General features: G+C 49.0%; 2 protein-coding genes across 7 annotated transcripts in view; one reads left to right on the plus strand and one right to left on the minus strand.

The window, feature by feature from the left end:
* Window positions 1-9: 9 nt before the first annotated feature.
* glmna (glomulin, FKBP associated protein a) lies at window positions 10-12,467 on the minus strand. Of its 3 annotated transcripts, XM_088928057.1 has the most exons (20): window positions 12,397-12,467; window positions 11,848-11,952; window positions 10,803-10,884; window positions 10,423-10,548; window positions 9,171-9,284; window positions 8,123-8,231; window positions 6,258-6,495; window positions 5,325-5,427; window positions 4,976-5,157; window positions 4,493-4,546; window positions 4,174-4,204; window positions 3,862-3,951; window positions 3,323-3,364; window positions 3,162-3,235; window positions 2,506-2,590; window positions 2,063-2,172; window positions 1,251-1,314; window positions 842-971; window positions 415-497; window positions 10-257 (listed from the first exon to the last, which is right to left on the minus strand). In XM_088928057.1, the coding sequence occupies exons 3-20, from the start codon at window positions 10,839-10,841 to the stop codon at window positions 168-170; spliced, it is 1,764 nt and encodes a 587-aa protein (XP_088784183.1). In that variant the 5' UTR covers window positions 10,842-10,884; window positions 11,848-11,952; window positions 12,397-12,467; the 3' UTR covers window positions 10-167. The 3 variants fall into 3 exon arrangements, with proteins under 3 accessions (XP_088784183.1, XP_088784184.1, XP_088784185.1); XM_088928058.1 differs by lacking the exon at window positions 11,848-11,952 and having other exon boundaries at window positions 12,397-12,446; XM_088928059.1 differs by lacking the exons at window positions 10-257; window positions 415-497; window positions 842-971; window positions 1,251-1,314 and adding an exon at window positions 1,339-1,754.
* The window catches only part of rpap2 (RNA polymerase II associated protein 2), a 30,742-nt gene continuing 20,922 nt past the window's right edge, over window positions 12,440-22,259 (plus strand). For 2 of the 4 annotated variants that reach the window (XM_088928062.1, XM_088928060.1), the window contains exons 1-9: window positions 12,440-12,572; window positions 13,113-13,158; window positions 13,599-13,713; window positions 14,382-14,480; window positions 14,619-14,684; window positions 15,047-15,135; window positions 16,089-16,124; window positions 17,850-18,702; window positions 21,430-21,524. In XM_088928062.1, coding sequence (XP_088784188.1) covers window positions 12,521-12,572; window positions 13,113-13,158; window positions 13,599-13,713; window positions 14,382-14,480; window positions 14,619-14,684; window positions 15,047-15,135; window positions 16,089-16,124; window positions 17,850-18,702; window positions 21,430-21,524 — 1,451 coding nt within the window. In that variant the 5' untranslated portion in view covers window positions 12,440-12,520. Of the gene's footprint in view, window positions 12,573-12,785; window positions 12,826-13,112; window positions 13,159-13,598; window positions 13,714-14,381; window positions 14,481-14,618; window positions 14,685-15,046; window positions 15,136-16,088; window positions 16,125-17,849; window positions 18,703-21,150; window positions 21,236-21,429; window positions 21,525-22,259 lie in introns of those variants that run through there. The other 2 variants (XM_088928061.1, XM_088928063.1) reach the window with 2 other exon arrangements.

Below are 22,259 nucleotides of genomic sequence, written 5' to 3' on the forward strand. Positions count from 1 at the left end.
TAACCAACAGTCTGTTAGAGTTGTTCTTTTAATTTGCTTCTCTTTCAATCAAGGACAACAGTATGAAACATTAATTTATACAAAATTCTTCTTGAGGGTGAAGCTAAGACAAGCTGACCACAGAGGCAGTGCCAGTAATGCGTTGACTGACCCAGTTTTCCTGCTGGCTAAGGTTTTACTTTCACCTCGATGATCTCCTCGATTCTGGTCAGGACGCTCTCTATTAAATCAAACGTGAACAAGGCCGAGTGCAGAACCTAAAATGTCAAAATGCATTATAGTTATTGATGACAAAGCTCAGCAGTATCAGGCTTTAAGCAATGTATTTCCTGTCTTTCCATGTCCTCCTGTCCTCCTCCGGGGCAGTCACACGGACACAAACAATTCTAAAATGTTTCGCCGGTAATAACATACCTGAACCTGCATCTCGGGAGTCATGTTGGGCAACTTTTCATTGCCTACTGTAACCGTGCAAACAGGCCGACTTTCTTTTTGTCCTGTAAAGGGAAAAGATACCATGTAGAGCAGGAGCAGCCAGAAGTCTCAATACGCAGTAGGCTGGGTTTGTTCTGATTTCATAAAGAAGCACAGTTTGACGCTTGTGAAATTGACATAAAGGCTCTGCCTTGCGGGAGTCCACCTTTCGAACTCTGTTCTGTTTTCACAGTTTGCATGCCTCCAAAAGAGGGTTTTATTCAGGGGAGTATAGTAACATCGCTTTTCCCAGCTGCACCCACCTGCCCAACAAAAACATCAACGCCTGGCTCAAATATAAACTTGCTACAGAATCAAAAGCAAAAAGGATGGTTACCAGTATATGCGTAATTAAAAAGATTCTGACCTTTTAACTTTTTGATCTCTTTTGTGCTTTTAAGCTCAGCTTCATAGTGAGCTTTGGACATGTTCAGCCCAGTGCGTAAAGGCTTGAGGTAGTTTTCTTCGATCTTGTAGAGCTCTGTCCAAATCCCAGTCTGAAAATCAAGCAAAGCTCACATTTGTATTGTTTCTGACAGCCCATTATGTGTGTTTTCATTGGTATGTAAGGCTGTGTTTTATTTCTGACTTCAGACATCTGTTATGAATGTTGAAAAGCTTGGTTACACTGCATAAAATATTTTAAAATAAAATATGGAGGTTTTAGAAAAAACATAACTAAAGAAATACAATAACCTACACATTTCCAGGTGCCACTAACAAAACATACTTTAAAAGCAATCTTTATTGGTAAAATGGCAAATAGAAGAACTTGCCTGATTGTCCCACTCCTTATCTCTGATCAATAAATATCTCAGAAGATTCAGAGACTCCATTACTCTAGAAGGAAGAAAGCATCAAAAAGTCATCCTTCTCACTGAAATAAAGGAAACTATTGCATTTATATTATTATTGTTATTACATAATTATTAACATTTACATTATAAATAACAATAATAATTTGGTGCAATTATAATTAAAAATGTATATTTATAGTCTTGATTTCATTAAGCAGATGAAGAATACAAACCTTTCTGATTATATCCTAGCTATTGACATCTTAACATGACGTATAGGCTCAAGATCTGTCCCTGTACACTCCAGAGGTCTTCATTAAGCCAGAATAACTGCCTTGTGTGCTAAACTGACTAAATGAGGGCCTTATCATGTGAAATCTGCTACTCCAATTACAGCGCAGTCCGGATACCTCCTAAACTATTCACTAAGCTGTGTACACTAGATCCCATTGTGATATGCAGGTAATGGAACATGACTTCTGTCTGTAATGTAAGGGAAGGAAATAAAATTGTTATTCCCAGCTGAAATAGAAGCACAACAGAATTCTATTTAAAAACAATAAATGCTGCAGACATCGATCTATTAAATCTGGAACTGCTCACCTGCTTACAGAATCTGCCCTACTTCAAAGGCTTTAATAAATCACTCTGGCGTGACCGAGCCTTTGAAAGACCCGTGCGCACTCGCATACTGGCTGGTGGAAGCCAGGCTGCAGCAGTCTAATTGCTTTGTGCAGGACTCATCACTTAATGATGGCATGCATTATTCAGCAGCAGGCAGCAAGCCTTACCTGTCTAGGTTCTGAAGCAGGTCTGTTTCAGGTCCTTCGGGCAGCGTCAGGACTGAACGCAGCAGAGGAAGCAGCTGTGCTCCGGAGAACCACACGCTGCTATTACCTGGCTGAGAGAGGGGAGTAGGTCAGAGAGCTATTGTCTAAGCCTGTACACTCACTGGCATTTTCTTTTCTGCCCTACTTGTGAACCGAAAGCACTGATTTCAAGCTCTGGACCTCACTTTCTAAAATGGGAGAAAATAGCGCACAATGTGCAGCAGTATTGCAATTTTAGGTTTTAACTCTTGTGCACAGTTCCAGCTGTATTCTTTGTTAGGAAGAAACCCGATCCAATTACTAAGAGCAAAAGGCATAAGTACTGCATGCTCTTAATTATGATCAATGTGGATCTCTTCAGTATGCAAAAGGTCTTGATGTTCAGATCCCAAATTGTGTCCTACCTTGAGAGCAAAGTCAATCTGATTTTTAATGTTCTTAATAATGTAGCCTTCTACTCCAGCATGGTGACTGGTCTTCAGCAGGCACCTTAAGGACGAGAAATGTTCTGTTCACTTTTACAACATGACGCATATATATTTTTTTATTTGCCAAGTATCATCCTGTGTTTTGTTCTTTCCCCCCAATTACTTTTCTGTATTGGCCTAAAGATCTCTTCCAAGATTTACAGCGAAATGTCGGATATAGTCCCTCCACTGTTAAGGTCCTTGACGGAACACACTGCAGTCCTCTGGTAAATTGAACAGAACATAAAAACGTAAGAAAGGTTACAAACAAGAAGAGGCAATTTGGCCCTTCTAGCCCCCTGGACAGCTAACTGATCCCAGGATCTCATCCAGAGGTTTCTTGATGGAAACCAGAGGCATCTGCTTCAGCCTCATGGAGGGACCGCTAGTGTTCCACACTCCCACAACCCTTTGTGAATTAAAGTGAATGTAGTTCACAGTCACAAAACGCCACTGATCTTTAGGGGCAGCAGTTTGTTTGTTTACTTGTTAATACAGAAAAAAAAACACCTGAGCAAATGCTATGTACTTCAGCGTCAGTGTTAATTAGCTTGCTTTCGGTGCCACAACCGCAAGGGTGCAGAAAGCCTCACCTGAATAATTTGTATTTCGCCTCCATGTCAAATTTGTCTATACTGAGCTGAAACACTGCAAGCCCCTTTGTTCTCTGAAACAGAAGAGAAAAGACTGAACACTACCAGGGAGCCTGAACACACTGGGGTGCAATTGACTTATTTCAAAAGGGCCCACTTACCAAGTGTGGAATCGGGCATAAGGTCATGACTTTCACCAGATTCTGAAATAACACACGCAGTCGTTACAGCACAAACATCTATTCAAAGACACTGTTCCGAGGCAGTGAAAGTGTTCTGTTGATTATAATTGTGAGCTTGTGTAGAACAGTGTAAAATAACGTGGTAGATCTAACGGTACAGTTCTTAAAGCTGGTGAAAAGTGATGCAAGTGTTAAAAGGAGAGTGAGTGTCTGCTGAAAGATGACTGGAACTAAGCAGTTAGTACAAGACACAAATCCTCCCAGTGGTTCCCAGTGCACTTATATACAGGGTATGGATTAGGTTTCCTTCAGGTGGAATTTACAGCTTTCCCAGTCATTATTTTAAGGCGTGATTACCAGTCTGGGGCTCAGACAGGGTGTCGAGAGGGAGACTGACATGCCGCCCATTGCTCAGCCTGGCGCTCTGTCCATGTGGTCTCTAGGAGTGTTCTCTGTGCGTGCGCGCACACACACACACACACACACACACACACACACACACACACACACACACACACCTGCGGCACGCTGAGGAACACCCTCAACTCCAACAGCTCCACCGGGAGACTGCCGTCTTCCGTCCTCACCAGGCTCTGCTCGTACAGGTCCTACAGATGAAAGATCACACAGACAGACTCCAGCATGTGGCAGTCGCACAGATTTGCACTGACGAGAGGAAGGCTGAGGTGACTCCAGGTGTTTTAACTTCAAAAACAAATTGCAGGCCTGAGGATGAACGTAGCCCAGGATGGAGGAGGGTTTTGCAAAGCTCGTTACTGCAGAGTTAATGAATGACGGGATCCAGATTTCCTAACGATTTCCTGACTTACCAGCCCCTTGGATACCCGCGACTCTTCTGTCCTGTCAAAGGCAAACATGGGATATGGTTTTCAATCCTCAAAAACTATCACAAATGGCAAAAGAAAGGAATTACCAGAACGAATCAAATCTCAGAGAAGCAACTTGTTGATGCATTTGGACTGACTAAGCATTCAAGTATTTCCCTTCTATACAATCAATAGCACAAATTACAAATTAAAAACTCGATTCATCAAATTTTAATGTCCAAGACGCTTTCCAGTGAAGAATACATTGGTGCGTCTAAATTTAATCAGTATTCTGTAAAAAACAGAAGAAAACGTCTCCTACCTGCTCAGCAAGATGTCAACATACTGCATATTGCAACGCAGGACAAACACAGGGCTGAAAGGTGAAAAACAGCCATCTTAACACACACTGGTTCAGTGACAGCTGGCAACAGGTAAGCGTTTCTGTCGAATGATCTTCGTTCTTCTTAAAAACAGGATTCGGGACTCTTTTCAACCCGTGCTTCTAGAAATCTATAATAATTTAAATGTTGGCATACGCATGGCACATATTTAATCGAAAGAGCCGTACGCTCGCAGACTGACTCGTAGAGCTGCATCTACTGCCCCCAACGTCGTTACTGTTACTGGGCCCCCCGGAGAAAAAGCAAGCTTTCAGATACGACAGCGACGCGTGATCCTTTTATAAGCAAAGATGGAACAAAATGCCAAGTGCCAGCAAACAACCACGGCTTGGGGAGAACCCACCGAAATTCCCGTTTTTGGAAAAGCCCCGGGCGCCCGCGGGGGGGGCCACGGCCCTCACCTGAAGACGGTGGGGAAGCGGTCGATGGCGGTGCGCTGCACGAAGAGCAGGTAGGCCAGGCACGCCAGGGACTCTCTGGAGTACCTGGCATCCTCCTCCAAGAATCCCGGCTCTTCCTTCTTCTTCAGGACGTGGTGAAACAGCAGGTGGGGCAGGGACTCCCCCAGGCTCAGCAGCGTGGCCTGGCGTACAGGGAAAAGCCTCCTGAAGGCACGTCTGCAGCGGCGCCGGCGGGAAACACCAACAACCCTTCTTTACGGAAACCCGGATCCCACACGACTCCGTAATTAAAATGAAGGAGGAGGAGAGGGGGCTCCCGAGAGCTCCGAGCCAGCCGGCCGGTCCTCACCAGGATCTGGGAGGCGAAGCGTCTCAAGGGGGAGTCGGCAGGAGAGTCGGGGTCGCCGCCGAGCTGCGCCTGCAGGAGTGGCTCTCTCAGGCTCTTCATACAGCTGTGGACACAGACAGCTGGAGCGCACATCTGGACAGGCCCTGGGGGCTAATGTCTTCCTCATGGGAGAAGAACAGCCGTGGGTAACGTTGACACTATTTTAATTTTTATCAGGAGTGATTCATTTTAAGAATATATTTAAAAAAACAAACAAATCAAAATATTACTTGGGTCCAAATCCAAAAGGCACTAACGACTTCCTTTCATTTGAGCTGTGTTTGTCAACAGCCGATCCCAAGTTAGAGAACAATCCCAAACTGTAATGGAGCATCTACAGGTATTTAGATAATGTTCTATCGACACGACTGCAGCTCACGCACACGGCCGCTGCAGATGCATTTTCAGAAGCACTTTAACAAATATAGCCAACAAAATGAATAAATCGTTCAAGAACAAAGTTTCCACCACTCAGACTTCTCCCGGAACAGGTTGTGCCTTTTACTTTTCATACTGTCTCCTTAGTTATTTAAGATAGTGGCTTCCTTAGCTGAAGACAGCTTTAAGTCAAGTATTACTTTCTCTTCACAGCTGACGCGTTGCCCTGGACTGCAGGTGCAGTTCCTACTGTATACACGACCTTCTGCATCGTTAGTACATCAAGCAGGAGCTGCGTCAGCAGGCGTCAGCTGCCAAGGAACAAGTCAAGGTTTATTCCCGACACAACGTTCTGGCCGTGACTCCCGAAGAAGGCTCCGCAGCCGAAACGTTGCGTTTCTTTTCTTCTCTACTCTTCCCAGCCGGGAATAAACCGTGACTTGTTCCTTCCTGCGATGCTTCCCACGTGTGCGGCTAGTGAATCACCCGGCCCAGCGGTGCGCGAGGGACACCCACAACTTGAGCAGCTCGGTCCTGAGCTCGGCCCCCCGGCCCCCCGGCCGGGTCTGCTTCGCCTCCTCCACCAGCGGCTCCACGAAGCCCGGCAGCGCCGTGCAGCAGCGGCAGAGCCCGTGGGCGTCGTCCTCCTCCTGCTCCCGGGTGTACGGCACCGGCAGCCGGGACAGCTGGTTCAGGATGGTGGACAGGGCCATGCCCACGGAGGAGGCCTTCTTGTCGCCGAGCTTCAGCAGAACTGCGGGGAGAGCAGTGCAGTGCCACTAACGGACAGCAGGGGGAGCTCTCCGCAAGCGCAGCCAGAGGGAGTCGCGTCTCGGCCGGGCCTAAAATTGCCTGAAGAGGAATTTTCACTGTTTGGCCAAAAGAAACGAGGGCGGATGCTGAAGCTCAGTTTTTAAACAACGCACAAGATGTGTTTGGGTTTATGCAAAACAGGTAAAACCTTTCAAAAACATAGGAGAATGCTGTATATTGTTCTGCATGCGGTCATTTAAAAATATGCTATCATTTGGCACATCAATGACTGCAATAAGGAATAGGAATAATATGTAATTAATTTAACCTGGCAATTAATTAGATGTGCATTAAGAAAAGAGCTTAAGCAGAGCAGAGAAGGGCTCTGTGTGAAATTGTTTCTAAACTTAGGGTGACGATACTCACAGTAAAAATCTCAGGTTGTAATGTGTGGTGTACAGCGGACAAGACTACTGACGGGACCCTGTGTTTTGCCAAGTAGCTACTCCACAGCACGCCGTATTCTTCGAGGCTTAAACCAGTAGTTTTAAACCAGATGCTGAACACCATTTCTCAAGAGGCTCAGAAACCCTGTTTCACAGGCCTGGGCATTTAGTAAAGTGAAATGTTAGTCCAGAGTCATCATTAATGGCAACAAATTTGAGGGCTGTTGTAACGCATCCTGATGGCAGTGCGGTATTATGACACTCTGTAGAGTGCCATGCAGGCTGGTCCCTGCTCATCAGCCCTCCCGCACTGGTTAGATGTTAATCAGCACCACACTGCAGTCCTGCCCTTTAAGGGGAAAGCTACAGCCTGACACCCCAGCTCCAGGACCGTGTCTGAATCACACAGCTCGTGAAAGTCACAGCGACGAACGTCCTGAGCGAACGCTCAATTCTACAAGCTTGTGATCTTCCAGGGTTGAGGGTAGTCCGCCAACGCTCGAGCCAAGCGAAGAAACTGCAAAAAGGTCCGTACACGACGACAGATGGGGAAGTTGAATCCCTTTCTCAAGAGCAGAATGCTGCAAGGTGAGAGACTGATGCAGGCTGGACATCTGAATCTAGATACACGCAACTCAACACATGTAAAACCCCTCTCAAAGTACTTCCTGCGAAGCTGCCATGCTTTTTTGCTGTCAGGTTAACAGCCACATTTCCGATCATAGGCGTTTCTGGTGAACTGAATGATAAACACCCAGGGACAGGATTAACATACGAGGGGTTACAAATGAGACTTGGGATTCTTATAAACTCACACCGGCCTGCGGCTTTTTACAAAAGCTGCAGCCTTTGTGATTTCTGACTGACGTGCCCGTCCTTTTTCATCTTGGCCAGTCTGAAAAGATACATATCAGAGGCAGAAATATAAAAATTATAATTAGATCGACACGGTGATGTTCTAGCAGCAAGGGTGCCAAATCCGGTGTTCTGGATAAATACCACTTCAGACTTGCTCAACCTGGCCAATTTAAAACTCCCCTCCCGAATCAGCTAGTGAGTAATTTCCTTTCTACTGTCTAGAAGGCTTTGCACCGGCAGCCGAACAAGCTGCAGAGTTTTAAGCGGAGAAGAGCAAAGCAGCGAGGCGAAGGGGTGAGACTGGGGCACACCTGGCCTGCTTACCTGTCTGCAGGGGCGGCAGAAGAAGGGAGATGGTCTCTGCTATCTTGTCGGGATCTGCGTCCTCCACCTGCTCAAGCAAGCCCACCAGAAGCTCTTTTGGGCTGCAAACCTACAGCAGGAAAAAAAACCCAGAAGAAGTAAATTATTCAAACACAAAAAAAACAGGGGGGGGGGGGGCTCGTGAGGGGCTCAGCCAGGGAAGGGCGCTCGTCCGATCACCCGATCGAGCTCTGCGGTCCAGCTCGAGGGTCAGCGGCCAGCCAGAGCTCCTGGCTTCCGGTGCGGTCAAGCAGACTGAAGAGCATGTGCCTCCGTCCCCAATCCCCAATCCTGGATGGGACACCAGTCCATCACAGGGGTCACCCCCCAGCCCTGCTGGCCCCCCTTCATACAGCGCGAGACAGGACATCAGGCCATCACAGAGCACACACAGACACCTCGCAGCCGGGCACGTTTCCCCAGACATCTTCCTACCAGTCATGTCTGTTGGAGGAAACTCACGCAAACAAGGGGCACAGATAGCACCCCAGGAATTCAACCCTGGGATCCAGGAACAGGGAGGGGCACCAGTCTATCACAGAGCATATAGCCTAATCTGAACATTATTAGAAAGGGAGAGGAAAAGGCACCTTCCAGACAAAAAGCATGTGGGCACAGGGAGGTGATGCAAACCCCACACAGGAGGAGCCCCAGCACGGGTTCGAACCCAGGAAACAAGAGTGGTGAGGCAAACTTGTATTACCCACTGTTCATCTTCCTGATTCATACTTCCTATTGAATCGTACTTCCTGGCAGGTTGGGCTGACTGCTTGCTCATTTGCATTTCCTATCTAAGCTTGGCTGCTGATGCCTCCGGTGACACATCAAAATCACAACATCACCTGCACAAAAACTAGCCCCTTTTTCCGAGTGTCACCCGGGCTCCTCCTCATACTGTATACCTGCAATTTGCAACTGTACATGAGGGGAGGAAGGGGGAGGTCTGCGACTGAAAACAGCTCCGGAGTGGAGGTTTCGCTCCTGCAGGTCTAATGTCAGCCACACTCACGTCCAGCAGGTGGGCGAAGATGCTCAGGCAGTGCTGGAGGCTCTTCTCATCCTTCTGCAAGATGACCTGCACCAGCGGGCCCAGCAGGTTCCAGCCCATGCTCCTCACGATCGCCTGCAGGAGGACAGTTCTCTTCAGAGCCACGCCGCCTCGGATGCCTTTTTTAATTCCTCAAATCATTAATTCACCAATATTTCTGAATGCATACCCACCCCATCTGAAACTGCCCTTTCTTACCGCTCCTGACAGGAGACTGACCTGCCCCTGCAGAAGCTGTGTCTCTTGCTGCCCTGCTGCAGTGGGCTTGGCCTCGTTGGCCGGGCTTTTCCTGGTGGAGCTGTGCTCGTGTAGAGCCACCGCCTGTCACAGTCATCCAGAAACAGGTCCGAACCAGCAGTGTCTGGGCCTTAATGTGTCCCCTGCACTTCAAACTTGCACATTTACCAGTTCAGACATATGCGAGCAGGTGTCGGCACCTCGTTCTCGGGCGCCTCAGGGAGGGCCTGGAACGAATCCCTCTCAGCTCTGCTAAGAAATCCAGCATCTCCCTGCTATTGTTTCCTCTTCACAAGCTGGAAGTCCACCTGCTACAGCAGCGTCACAGGTTTTAATTCTCTCCTCTGATGTGCAAGATGTCTCCAGAAAACAAAAAATCTTGCTTGTTCAATATAAATCAATCCACTGCCATATGTGACTTTTCTCATTTTTATAAGTGACTTATCATTACACCCTGGGGTTTTAAGAGACCTCTGATTTGTGCTCTGAAGCGATCGGATTTTGAAAATGTGCATTTTCAAGCATCCGCTCCTTTGTGAAACGCAGACAGCCAGTATTAGAACACCGGGCACTTTAAATACAAGAAAACCGTTTAACACTGGAGCACCCTTGAAGGACACCAGTGGAGCGAGAAATCGGACACACTCTCCTGCAGCTCTCCGCTGGCACCTCAGGATCAACAGCACAGTGTAACAGGCATGGCGCAGGCTGTGGCTCTCACTGCCGGGCACATGGAACAGTTCTTAAACCCTGCAGCAAAGCCTAGGTGCTGTGCTCTTATGCCTTTCTGTTAGAACCTGAAATCTTCAGGGGACACTGCAGGTACCGAGCAGCCATGTGCTTTCCTCCCCTTCAAAATATTTTGGTCGGGACACCTTGAAAGCCTTGCTCCCAGTGCTGTGTCAGCCCTCTGTTTGGGTATTGCTCGGGAGCTGGACGTAACGTGCACCACTCAGCTCGGCACGTGCAGGCGCACCTTGTTCTTCTCATCCTGCACGACCTCCAGCACTTGTGCCGCGCTCCCTCGCTCCAGACAGGCCCGGCCAGCGCTCTGGAACTGCTCGTAGTCTTCTGGCCTGAAGCTGTCGTCAGCCAGCACCTGCTGCAGACAGGGAGCAGACAGGGAGGGCGTAAAGCTGGAGGAGCCCCAAATTAGCAGCACAACGACTTACGCAGGCGTAGAAGAGTCATCCCAAATCTTGAAATTAAGAGTTTTGAAAGGTTTTCTTTGGTGGAATTATTGAGTGAATCTTATAAATGGCAGGTACTGAAGCAAACGGCTGGAAAAAGTTTTTAAAAAGTTATTTTCAGCAGTGAAAGCTATTATTACTGAACCACTTCATTGCCGGCACTTACACATCTCTGCAACATGTCATACAGCTGCTCTAAGGCCATCTTCAGTGTCTTGAGGTCCAGGTGCCCCCCTCAGTGCCAGCACCTACAGGGTTTAAAAAGAGACATTTGAAACTCGGGTTCGAACCTGTGACCACAGAGCTCAACGCAAACTTTAAGCCACATTCGGTCAATGCATGCCAGCTGTCCTGAAACGTGGACAGGCGTGTCATTTGAGGGGGATTGGACCGACATGCTGAACTATTGATTCAGTCACAGGTGCCTGAAATACTTCCCAACTCTAACCGTGTCTCTGTGTGAACTGAAATTGAAATGTAAATATCAGACATTTGTAAAATTATAACTGCCAGTGATCTTGGACACCCTGATGTGGATTTATGTAATTGTGCGTTTATAACACGGTACAAGCAGCACAGCCCTATATCTGAGGTTCAGCAGCAATCTCTGGTTGTGTCCCCCAACAACAGCACCTGGGAGGTCACGGGGTCACCGAGAGTCGAGACCGTCCCGGCCGACTAACCCCACCATACCCGTATTCCCAAAGCACTGCCACTAGTGGATCCCAGTCACACGTTTTAAGCCAAATCCTGCCAATGCACGTTAGCTGTCTTGACCTCTGAACTGGGGAGAGTTTCCTAAGAGGTGCCTGAGCAAATCAGCTGGAGATGTGGGCAGAGAGGGAGTTGTGTGTTTTTTTCAGGTCATTTGCAATTTCAGCTATCCAAATTCAAATTAGAAATCAATGGGATGTGTTAGAGGATTGTATGACTTCTGTTTGTAACTGATACACATACTGTATATTAAAGACATTACATATTACTATATCTGAACTCCTCCGTGTAGAACAAAGTACATTTTTATGAAGCCTCCTGCGGCGTTTGTTTAAAGATGGTTCAAGTTTTTTCAAGTTCAAGTACAAGACACCACACTTTAATCAGCGCCGTATTTCTTTTTCCCTGATATTTGTTTAAAATTTCTTTACTCTTGCGGGCTACAGAAGGCAAAGCCGGTACCGAGAAGGTCAGCAGACAGGTCTTAAACCTCTTACCGTGTAACCTCCTAGTGTGCGGATTAATAGGATTTACCGAGCACGGAGCAGCACCGCCTGTCCTAAAGATGGACTAATAGCTGTCCCCGGTGTCCCCATAAACATCTAGAAAAGAGCAATGATTTGCAAACAATTACAGACAACAAGTCACTTCACACAACTCACAACGACTGAATATTTAGCGAGCTCTCCTTAAGTGGAAAAGCACGACGATCGCAGTTCGCGTCTGGAATGTATGTCAAAGTCTGCGAAAGTCTGCCAACCACCTGGCTATGGGCTAAAAACAGCTGAACGATTTCTTTGCGCCTAATTATCCTGGACGATAAAAATATAATGAATGCATGTCGCCACACTTCAAGTGCTGCGCCAAACACCAAAACAAAGAAACGCTGTCATGGTAAGGGCAACTATATCAAAACGACAGACCTCTGTCTTTCCCGGACACATGCGTGACTGATGATCTAACTCGACTACCAGCTATTATTACCCCTAGTGTAGTAGACAGAGACCAGAAGCACGGTGTTGCTCCGTGCAAGGCGCGGTACTTACATCCCTTCCCAGACAGACGGGAGCGGCGCGTGTATTTAGGAAGTGCGCGCGCCGGCGCTGGCCCCTTCCGCGTGCCGTAGCGCCCTACGTCACGGGTCAAAGGTGAAGCGGAAGGACAACAAGCATGGACGAGTGTCGGGGAGCAGCCGGCAGGTCAGCGGGACCTGGAAAGAAAGGTTAGTCGGCTTAATGCAGAGTTTTATTCACCCCCCCCCCCCCTCCCCTGTGCTGTTCACCTCTGCCACATCAGGCACTGGGAGCTCAGTGATTAAAAGGGACGGGTTAAAATACTGCCCCGCACAGTACACCCACTACACAGAGTGCGCGGTAGCTGGCGTTTCACTGTCTGAAGCCGAATGTATAAATAAGGTTTTCGTTTTTTTCTGTAGACCACTGTCGAAACACCACAGCAGGACACATTCCTGGGGCGTGAGTTGTGCTGGAAGTCTTGTTTCTTACACGTGTCACCCCTCGTAGCGACCTTTGAACTGAGCCTTGGAGTTCAACCTGAAAGGCAGCGTTGCAGCTCCTTCGCGAAAGACCGCGGGCGCACAGCACGTCCTTCACGGTTGATCTGGACGTTACGCTCACAGTGAACGGTTTTCTGGTCCCTGATTATTGACGGGAACACGTGGCCGTGCTCAGCAGGGCGTGTCCGCGGAGGTGTGGGCGCTTGGCCGGTCTGTTAGCTGTGACCCAATGCGTGTGTTTTGCAGGTCGGACAGCGGTCAAGGCGCAGACAGCCTTGGAAGCTGCTAAAAGGTACTGGACTGCGGGGCTTGTGCAGTGTTGGGACATGACAGCAACGTGAAAAACCTGAAAACTAAAACTGAGCAGAAATGGGACCCATTCTTACAGTCAGTACCTCAAGGGGCTCCTACTTCCTTTCCCTCAATCATATGTCCATTGTTCTACACGCAGTCCGGTATTCCACGGGCTCCCGTTTCAGTGTGAAGGTATTTTGTCTAGAACGGTGTTAGCTTATTTCTTTTGATGTGTCTGCAGCTGTGTTTAGGTTCGTTTCCAGATATAACCATTGCTACATGAAAGCCGCGCTCGGTGGCTCAGAAATAGAACCATTTCTTTTAAACCGCATCGTGTTTTAATCCGTGTTCCCCACCCTCCATACCTTTGCGATGAAGCGGTCGTACCTGAGCCGGCCTGGGCCTCGGTTTACAGCCCCTTCCTTTGACCCTGCGCAGGAAGGAGGCCCTGAAGGAGGCCGTGAGGAGGAAGCTGCAGCTGGAGCAGAGGGCCCTGCGCCTGGTGGAGGAGCTGCTGGAGGACAGCGTGACAGAGGACTTCCTGCTGGGCTGCGTGGGTGTCCAACCCGGGGTCCGCGCGCTGCCTCGCTCTGCCCTCGGCTCCCCCTGGAGCGTGGGGTTGGAGCAGGGGGGCACCTCCACGTTCCCGCCGCACGCTGCTCCGGGCGCGAGGGGCAGAGGGAGGGGGGATGGGGAGCGTGACGGCGCTCAGATTCGGGGCAGAGGGAGGGGGGATGGGGAGCGTGACAGCGCTCAGATTCGGGGCAGAGGGAGGGGGGATGGGGAGCGTGACAGCGCTCAGATTCGGGGCAGCGGGAGACCGATTCCCGAAGTGGAGATGTAAGGGACTGGATGAGAGTCGCTCGCCCGGGGCCCCTGGGTCTTCCCGCCCCAGTCTGTGGACTCGTGTGGCTTCTGCTGTCGTCACGGGTCTTCGGGTCCCCGGGAAAGCGTGCTGACGGAGAGCTCGCTGCCAGCGCGGCCGGGGCCCGTGGCCAGCAAGAGAGCGGCTGCACATCTTTTAACGTTGGCCTCTGTTTAGGCTGACCTTCGCTCTCGCAGAGCTCATCACAGATTAGGTACATCAGCACAGACGGGAGGTCAGGTTTACCAGCTGCAGCCAACAGACCTGCACTACAGCTGGAGCAGTGTGTGTGATGTAGTGCAAAACTGCCACAACAGCTGCCAATCTGCCTAATGGGTCACTATTTATCATTCCAGGCAAAGGCTATTACTCCAGGAAACTACAGAGACGTAGTGGACGAGAGGTCTATAGTCAAGTTGTGTGGCTACCCTGTCTGTCAGAACAAACTCGTGAACGTAAGACCTCACACTACTCATACACCTCTATGAGACATTAAACATTTTCTCTTTTGTTTACCAGAGACGTGTTCGTCTTCTAAAATCCCCTTTTGTCAAATCTCTATATATGTATCTTCTTCTTTCATAATGACACAGGTTCCCAAGCAGCAGTACAAAATTTCAACCAGAACGAATAAAGTGTATGACATCACAGAACGGAAGGTAAGATTCTTAATTTTGTTTTGTTTTTTTAAATCAAATATACTCCGGCAGAATGTTTTGGGCGGCTTTTTGTCTTACTCTTTGTGGATTTGACAACTCTAGAACACGCAGCAGAGTTTTCTTCTGTGTCCTGTGCTTGAAGAGTGTGTGATGCTCTCTTTGTGCTGTCTCGTGCTCCCTTCTTAGTTCGGAGGTGAAAGGAGGTGAATCTCCAGCAAAAAATGGGAGCAACACCTCTTGTCTCCTTTCACTAAAAGAGCTGCAGAAAGTATATGAAAATAAAGGATGATTGTTTTTAAATAAATTGCTGTGTAAGTGTGACCTGTGTTTTGATACACAGTTGTTTTTTTCCCCCCATTCAGTGTTTCTGCAGTAACTTTTGTTACAAAGCATCAAAGTTTTTCGAAGGCCAGATCCCCAAGACTCCCCTGTGGTCGCGAGAAGAGGAGAGGTAATGACAGCAGCACAGTGCAGGAAAGATATGCTTCTTTATTCCACAGATTTGGGTGGGTGTGGAACCAGCTACCCAGCCATGTCATTGTACCAATGCCCCAGTTTCTTTCACGAAGCAGATGGACGAGGTCAATTCCTGTCCAGCGGGCAAGATGGGCCGAGTGGCCTCTCATTCTTAACCTTTCAACAGTTTTTAAGAAAGTAACCTTGGCCTTCTCTGGGATCAAGTGACTGACAGAAGGCTCCACTGTGTCTTACTTGTAGAGATATGCATCAGCTCTTATTTTGATAGAGCAGCATTTTGCTGTTAAGTAGCATTTTGTCATCGTCATTGTCAACCACACCACTGATATCGTACTTTTGTTTCCGTTGATCTTTTTTTTTGATCAACGGGTTCTATATCTGTGATCAGTTTGACAAGCCTCAAGGCTACCCAAAACCATTACACTGAGAGGCGTAGAATTGTGATGTTACAGTGGAGACGTTTTTGAAAACTAAAACGAATTCAACAGTGTTTCGGTCAAAGGGCCTTCGTCGTAAGGGATCATTTTGTTGCCGGAACGGTTGTGCTACTTCGGCATGTCTTCTGTTTTAGTTTATCTGATGGTTTTATGCAAAGAGACTTTAAAAAGAGTTTTTTTAAGAGCATAAAAAGAGTTTTATACACATTGATACAGCTGGGTGGCTTACTCTGACAATCCAAGTGAGAGACCTTGCACAGGGACCTCAATGCCTCATCCAAGGTTTGAACCTAGAAGTCTTGTTTCAGGAAACTGCAGAGGCCGAAGCCTTGCGGTCATGAGCTCAGATCCGTAACTGCTCCTGCAGTTTCAATTCAAAGCTCATCCTTCTCCTGTTGCAAAGCCAGTGTCCCCTCTGCTGGCATATACACTGCCTGGTTTCATGGCTGATTGGAAGTAACTTATTTACCCTTTCTGTCTTGTGTTGTAGCTTCCCAGATGTCACATTACTGAAGCAGGGCGAGAGGTATGTATTTAAGAGCTTGCTTTTGTTCCCGTCTGTGGAGAGGAATAGGGCGGACAGAAGAAACATTTTGGTTACCTAGTTATTCTGAAGGCTGCAATATGAATCTGTATGTCGACTATTTTAACCTGTTACTGTGGAGGTCATACTGGAGAGGGCACTTCCGTGTGTAACGTGTAAGAACGGCGTGAAACGCAACTCCAAGAAGAGATTCGGATGAGTGTACTTTTCAAGCTGTTGCAAAACATTGCTGCCTGAGCCGACTGTCTGATCGAACAAGGAATGCTCCACTTATTTTAAAGGGGCTCTCGGTTGTGCGGTTTTTGCCGAGACTCCGCGCCGAGCTCTAGGATAGAAACGGCGGCCTGGGCGAAAGTGACGCCTCCGGCCGCACTAACCGGTCCCGCGTTCATCGATCACCTCGGTGATGCCGTTCACGACCTCTCGGGTTGCTCAGCTGTCAGCACGGCCGGAGATTGCGAGCTTTCAGTGGCGTCCGGCTTGGTCGACATTTTTGCGTTTCTTTGCGGCATACTGTCAAGAGTTTTAGCTCCTCACGAACACCACCGCGCCTCGCATGAACGGATCTCACTCGGGGTTAGATGTGTTGGCAGATATTTACGCACATGGCCGCGAAATGGTGCGAAACTCGGAGGGACCCGACCCGTTCCCCCAGCCGCCCGCCACCCTCGGCCCCAGCTGGTCCCCCGTTTCGAAGGGAGCTACCAGTAAGTGAGATGGGGGAGGGGGAAAAAAACAAACCGATTAAAATGATTAAAAACTGCGTTTGGAGCAGAGGAGAATCGCGTAGTATTGAGTTACTGCGATGCGCCCTGCCGCCGGAACATGACGAGGTGCCCCAGCTGCTGAGCAGGCCCGGGCGCCCGTGTAACACTATACCAACAGCAAGCACGGGCTTCCTGCGGCGCCCCGCTTGTACACAAAGCCGATTTTGAGCCGGGGGCTTTCGGATACACGTCCAGATTTGCCGGTGAATGGCAGGAGAGGCGTGTTTGAACTGTTGGATTGAGCGGGCGGCGCTCCGCGCTGTTGCCCGGCGATGACAGCCCCCGGCGACAAAAACCGCAAGGCAAACACGTCGCTGGCAGCCGGTTGCATCATGCGGTGTGTTTGCTTTCGTGCTTTTCATTGGGGGGTGGTGATTTGTTTTTTTAACAGTTTTCGGGGCTTTAAAAATGGAAAAAAAAAAACCGTCAGGTGACGGAGGAGAGGGAGCGCGTAGGCGGCCGCAGCTCGCAAGCTGCCTTCATCTCCGAATCCCCACAGCTTGTCCGTGACTGGGAATACTGGTCTGCTGCCGCAGCGCACGGCCTGTTCTGAGAACACTTTCCGTGGGCTTTACGGGTCGCAACTTCATTTTTTTCTTTTGCCTTTCGCATCTTTAGTGGGAAGTTTGGAGAACAGTGGAGTCTGTGTGAGTGCAGTTTAGCTGAGCCTCTTGGACGCGGTGCGACGCTCAACCCCTGACAATCTGTTGGAGAAACAGGCGGTCTAATGGGTATTTTTTACCCGCTCGTATGACACTTGTGTTGCAGAAGCACTTTAGTTTGGCATTCCCAGATTTGGGGCAGATGCACTGGTCTTCAATGCATTAGTGATTAGAGTCGTCGTATTACCTGCACAGAGCCTATGGTCTTAAAACTGTCCGGGTGCCCCGAATACAAGTGCAAGTCATTCATTAATCTCGTTCTGTCCCCCCGTACTCAGCGGCAGCTCGGGAGAGGAGGTGAGGATCGCCGCCGAGCCCGTCCGGCTGTCCGAGATCGAAACCCCCCGGCCCGAGGAGGAGCGGGACGCGCCGGGCCCGCCGGGCGGCGAGAGCGGCGGCAGCGACGCGGAGCAGGAGTTCGTGTCCAGCATCGTGCCCGCGGAGAGGGCGGGGCCGAGCGGCGGGGGGCGGGTCAGGATGGGCCAGGGCGCGGTGGAGGAAGCCTCTGGGGGTTCGAGGAAGTGCGGGATAGCCAGCGAGCGTGATGGGGGTGATGCAGGCGCCTCCGCCGTGCGCTGCCAGCAGGGTAGGGGTGCGGAGGAACCAGGCACTGGGAGCAAGCTGAGAGAAGATGCTCCTGAGCCCCGGCCCGGCATCACCAGGGTGGGGGTCAGTAAGAGGGCAGCAGAGGGCCTCCGGAGTATCCTGAAAGACCACAAGCCGGGCGGGGGTGCGTCTCGTGCCGTCCTCAAGACCAGCCTGCTGCAGACTTTGAGGAGGACTCTGCAGGAGTGGAAGACGGAAGAGACCCTGAGGTTCTTGTACGGGCCAGATTACGAACAGCGGACGCCAGAGGCCCTAGCCCACGCAGCTCGGGAGGAGGAGAAGGAGGAGGAAGAGCTGGACGAGGATGACCTGGTGGAGCTCCCGGAGGAGTTGGGCGTCGGCGGCTGTGGTCCGGGCTCCGCTGGGGCCTCGCTGAGGAAGCCGTCTGCTCCAGTGCCCGACTTCGAGACCCTCAGGAGAGAGACGGAGATGCTTACCCTGAAAGTCAGAGAGTTTTACAGAGGGGAGTTTGTGCTGCCTGAAGAAATCGTGCCAAACCCCAGAATAGAAAATGAAATCCATGAGGTGAGTCTGTAACCACAGCTGCTGGTATTTTCTGCTTTCATTCTGCGTGTGTCCTGTAGGCGGCAGTGTGTCTCTCTGTGATCTGGGGCAGTATCGGGTCAAGGCTGAGTTTGCTGTGACACAGTCTATGCGTAGAGGATACATGAACAAGTACCATCTTAGTCATAATTTGTCTGGAGAAATAAGAAGGAGAGTTGCAAGTTTGGTAGTTCTTTTAATGTCAGTTTCCTTAGAGCCTACGATACTTCGGCAAAAGATGTTAATCTTTCTAAGTAAACTAAAATCACTCATTGTCAGTAGCATGTTCATAACGGATTGTGCTGGTTTGATTGCTTATATGGTGCTTGCAGCCTACTCAAATCTCAGAAAACGCAGGCAGCATAACAGATTTCCATGATAGTGCACTTGAACTACCTGTGCAGAAAGGTAATATTTCCTGTCAAGAGCTCAGTAAAAGCATCTCTCAGCTTTCTCGTTTATCCATGCTGTGCAGTATACCCTAAAGGACTCTTGGGGGCACTGTTTATCAAATTGTGAACAATAACACAAGTGAAGCCATGCATGCTCCTCTTTAAAGTGAGGTTTTGTTACATATGAGATTAGGAAAGATGTGTGTAGTTATACAACGCTGAGACTCTCACCCTGACTTTTTGAGGAAGACTAATGAAACATCTAGGGCTTTGGTTTTCCTGAAAGCCAGTCAGAACATATATCAGCAACTGCTTTCTTAGTGCCTGTTTTGATCATCTTCAGATTGCCGGGAGTGATCGTTCTACTTGAAATTGTGTAAAAGCATCACTATAGTGAAACCTGAAAGCTTGAATGTGAGATGAAGGTAAATGTATGATGGAACAAATGTATTTCTTCACACATGCAGGACGACCAAAGAAAAACGCTACAGCCAGATTTTCAGTTTAGTGGTGCCACTTATTCATAAGCGCATAAAAGCCACAATGAGATTGCGAGGTTACAAGCAGCAGGCCCTCCTGTTCGTCTGGTTGCTAGTTGAGAGCTGCTTCCAGGGTATCATGCAGTCTTGAAGGGTCTCGGGTTTCACTCTACACAGTGTGTCTCCGTAGTCTGTTCCAGACTCCTAAAGATCTGGCTGTATTGAGAATAATATCGATTGCTGTTGAAAGGTGTGACGCAGTGGTCTGCACTGCTGCCTCGCAGCACTGGGGCCCTGGGTTCTGTTCCGCGGGTGCTGTCTGTGTGGAGTTTGCATGCTCTTCCTGCGTTTTGCCTGGGTTTTTTCCAGGTGTTCCGGTTTCCTCCCACAGTCCGAAGGTTAAAATGAAAGGTTATTTGGCGGCTTGCATGTGTGCGTGCATGTTAAAAAAAGAAATTTATCATGTGTGCGCGTATAATGTGATTTATTGTGCCTGCTCCCCTCCAGTTTACGTGATTTTTAAGCATGCCTGTTGTATCTCATTACGTTTGCATATAAAGCAGCAGCCCTCTCCCTGCTGTTGCCTCTGGTGCCGCTTGCTGCCTGCGATGGCTTCACATGAGGCCCATGTGCTGCTCAGCCTGCCTGCAGCACTTCGTGTGTGCTGGGACGGGGGGGGACACGCAAACGGTTTCTTCTTCTGACAAACCAAGACGGAAGCACTGTGGGTCTCTCAGTCTGTGAAAGCCACTCTGCAAAGCTGTACTGGTGGTTTTTTGCAAGGCCCCTCGGGGACAGCAGATTAAAACACCCGGTTTAAAAAATATTTGCTTGTCTTGCAAGTTGAGGCGAATGTTATCGCGTTCTTTACAAGTCCTCTTCCTCCCCGTCCACCTGCACCAGCCTTCGCTGGTGACATGGCGTGAAAATATGTCAAAGCTGCTTTTCAGCAGAAGTGCTTAGCTCACGGAAGTGCGATTCCGTGTCTTCTGTCATCGCTTTCATTTTCCCCTCAAGTCACCCTGAAGTCCAAAGCTCTTTTCTGAAGCGGGTTTGGCCAGGTGGACCGCTGACTGAAACGTGCAGACCTGCGCGCACCATTCAGTAATAAATACAGTTTGAAAAAACAATCGATCGCACGCTTTAATAGGCGTGGAGTGGAGGACATCATGCTGACTGGGCAGTGTGGCGTGAACACCAAGTTGTTGGCACAGGATGATCCCACAAGTACTTTAGCAGATCACAAGCAGAATTGATTTTCTCTTGGTGGAGAATGCTGGGATCTGAATTTTCATCACATTTTCATTAGAGAGCCCGCAAGCTGAAATGTCCATTGCATGTTGGGGAAGTACATATGTTTTAGTGCCACAGGAGTCTGGGGCTGGCAAGCCCTTGCTCTGATCACGAAGGTCAGACTCCAGGTACTAATGCTTCCACAAGGACACTTTCCGTCCGGAATGCAGGACTTGTTTAGCTTAGAGGTCCCCCTGCATTTCAGAAAGGGAAAACCTTAAGCCTTTGAGCTGGAGAAGACCAGCCTGTTTTCTGTTTTCCTCCAGTTCTGTTGCAGAACACCTGCAGTATCTGAGTCACGCTGGTAGTAAGCCTCGGCTTTCACTCACAGTGGTGCTCGCTCTCTGCCAGGGCAGCCCAGCGCAGCAGAGGCTCGACCGAGGACTGGCTGTGGTTCGTTTGGTTTCAGGAGCTCATGGCAGTTTCAGTTTGAAGACTTGTCAATGGTTTGGTCTGTGCACACCTTTTTCACTTCCTCCTTACTGCGTGCAAGTCGCCCATATTTCCAGTTCTCACGTGCTTGTGCGCATGTTTGTTGGTTCCAGCATGCAGGCAGTGAGGCTCCTGTTCTGCCGCTGATAGACTCCAGCGCACAGCACCTGATCCAGAAGAAGATTGTAGTAGAAAAGCTGATCAGAAGGTACGTGTGTGATCCTCTGGGTATTGTACTTTCATACATCATCACTGTGCCTTGTGTTTAGCAGGAACAGCATCTGAACAGCTTGTTAACCTCCAAACTGGGCCGACAGGCATGGAGGAAACTGGTCAGGAGTGCCACCTTGAGGCCAGTAGTGACTTTGAAAGAGCTACAGATTGTCTGTGAAAATGTCTGTGGGCTAGCAGTAACCAGGTCACCCCTTAAATGGACCCTAGTTGGAATTAATAATAATAACAGTAATAATTAAAATTTTTAAACAAAATATCTTGGATCCCATATGGGGTTTACAACAAAGCAAGTAAGCGATACTGCAAACATGTGGCAAAAGGCTTTGTGGCCAAACAAGGCAAAGTTAGAACTGTTCAGCCTAAATGTAGTTTTAACAGCAGATGCCAAGTCAGCATAGCGCATCACTCAGTCAGCCCAGTCAGCTGCTCATCAGCAAGGACTGGGAATCTTGTCAAGGCTGGCTGGAACATAGATGGCACAAAATTACTGGCAAACCTTAGAGGAAAACCTGCTTCAAACCCAAAACTGCAACACGGGTTCACCTTTCCGCAAAACAATGATCCAAAGCACAAGGCCAAAGGTACGCTGAAGTGGCTTCAGAAAGTAAATGTCCTTAAGTGGCCCAGTCAAAGTCAGTACTTTATTCCTGCTGAGAATCTGTGGAACAGCTTGACAACTGCTGTTCATAAGCTATACCCAAACTAACTG

This window comes from Atractosteus spatula, chromosome 11, assembly GCF_055471065.1.
Source record: "Atractosteus spatula isolate fAtrSpa1 chromosome 11, fAtrSpa1.hap1, whole genome shotgun sequence".
NCBI classification, from domain to species: domain Eukaryota; kingdom Metazoa; phylum Chordata; class Actinopteri; order Semionotiformes; family Lepisosteidae; genus Atractosteus; species Atractosteus spatula.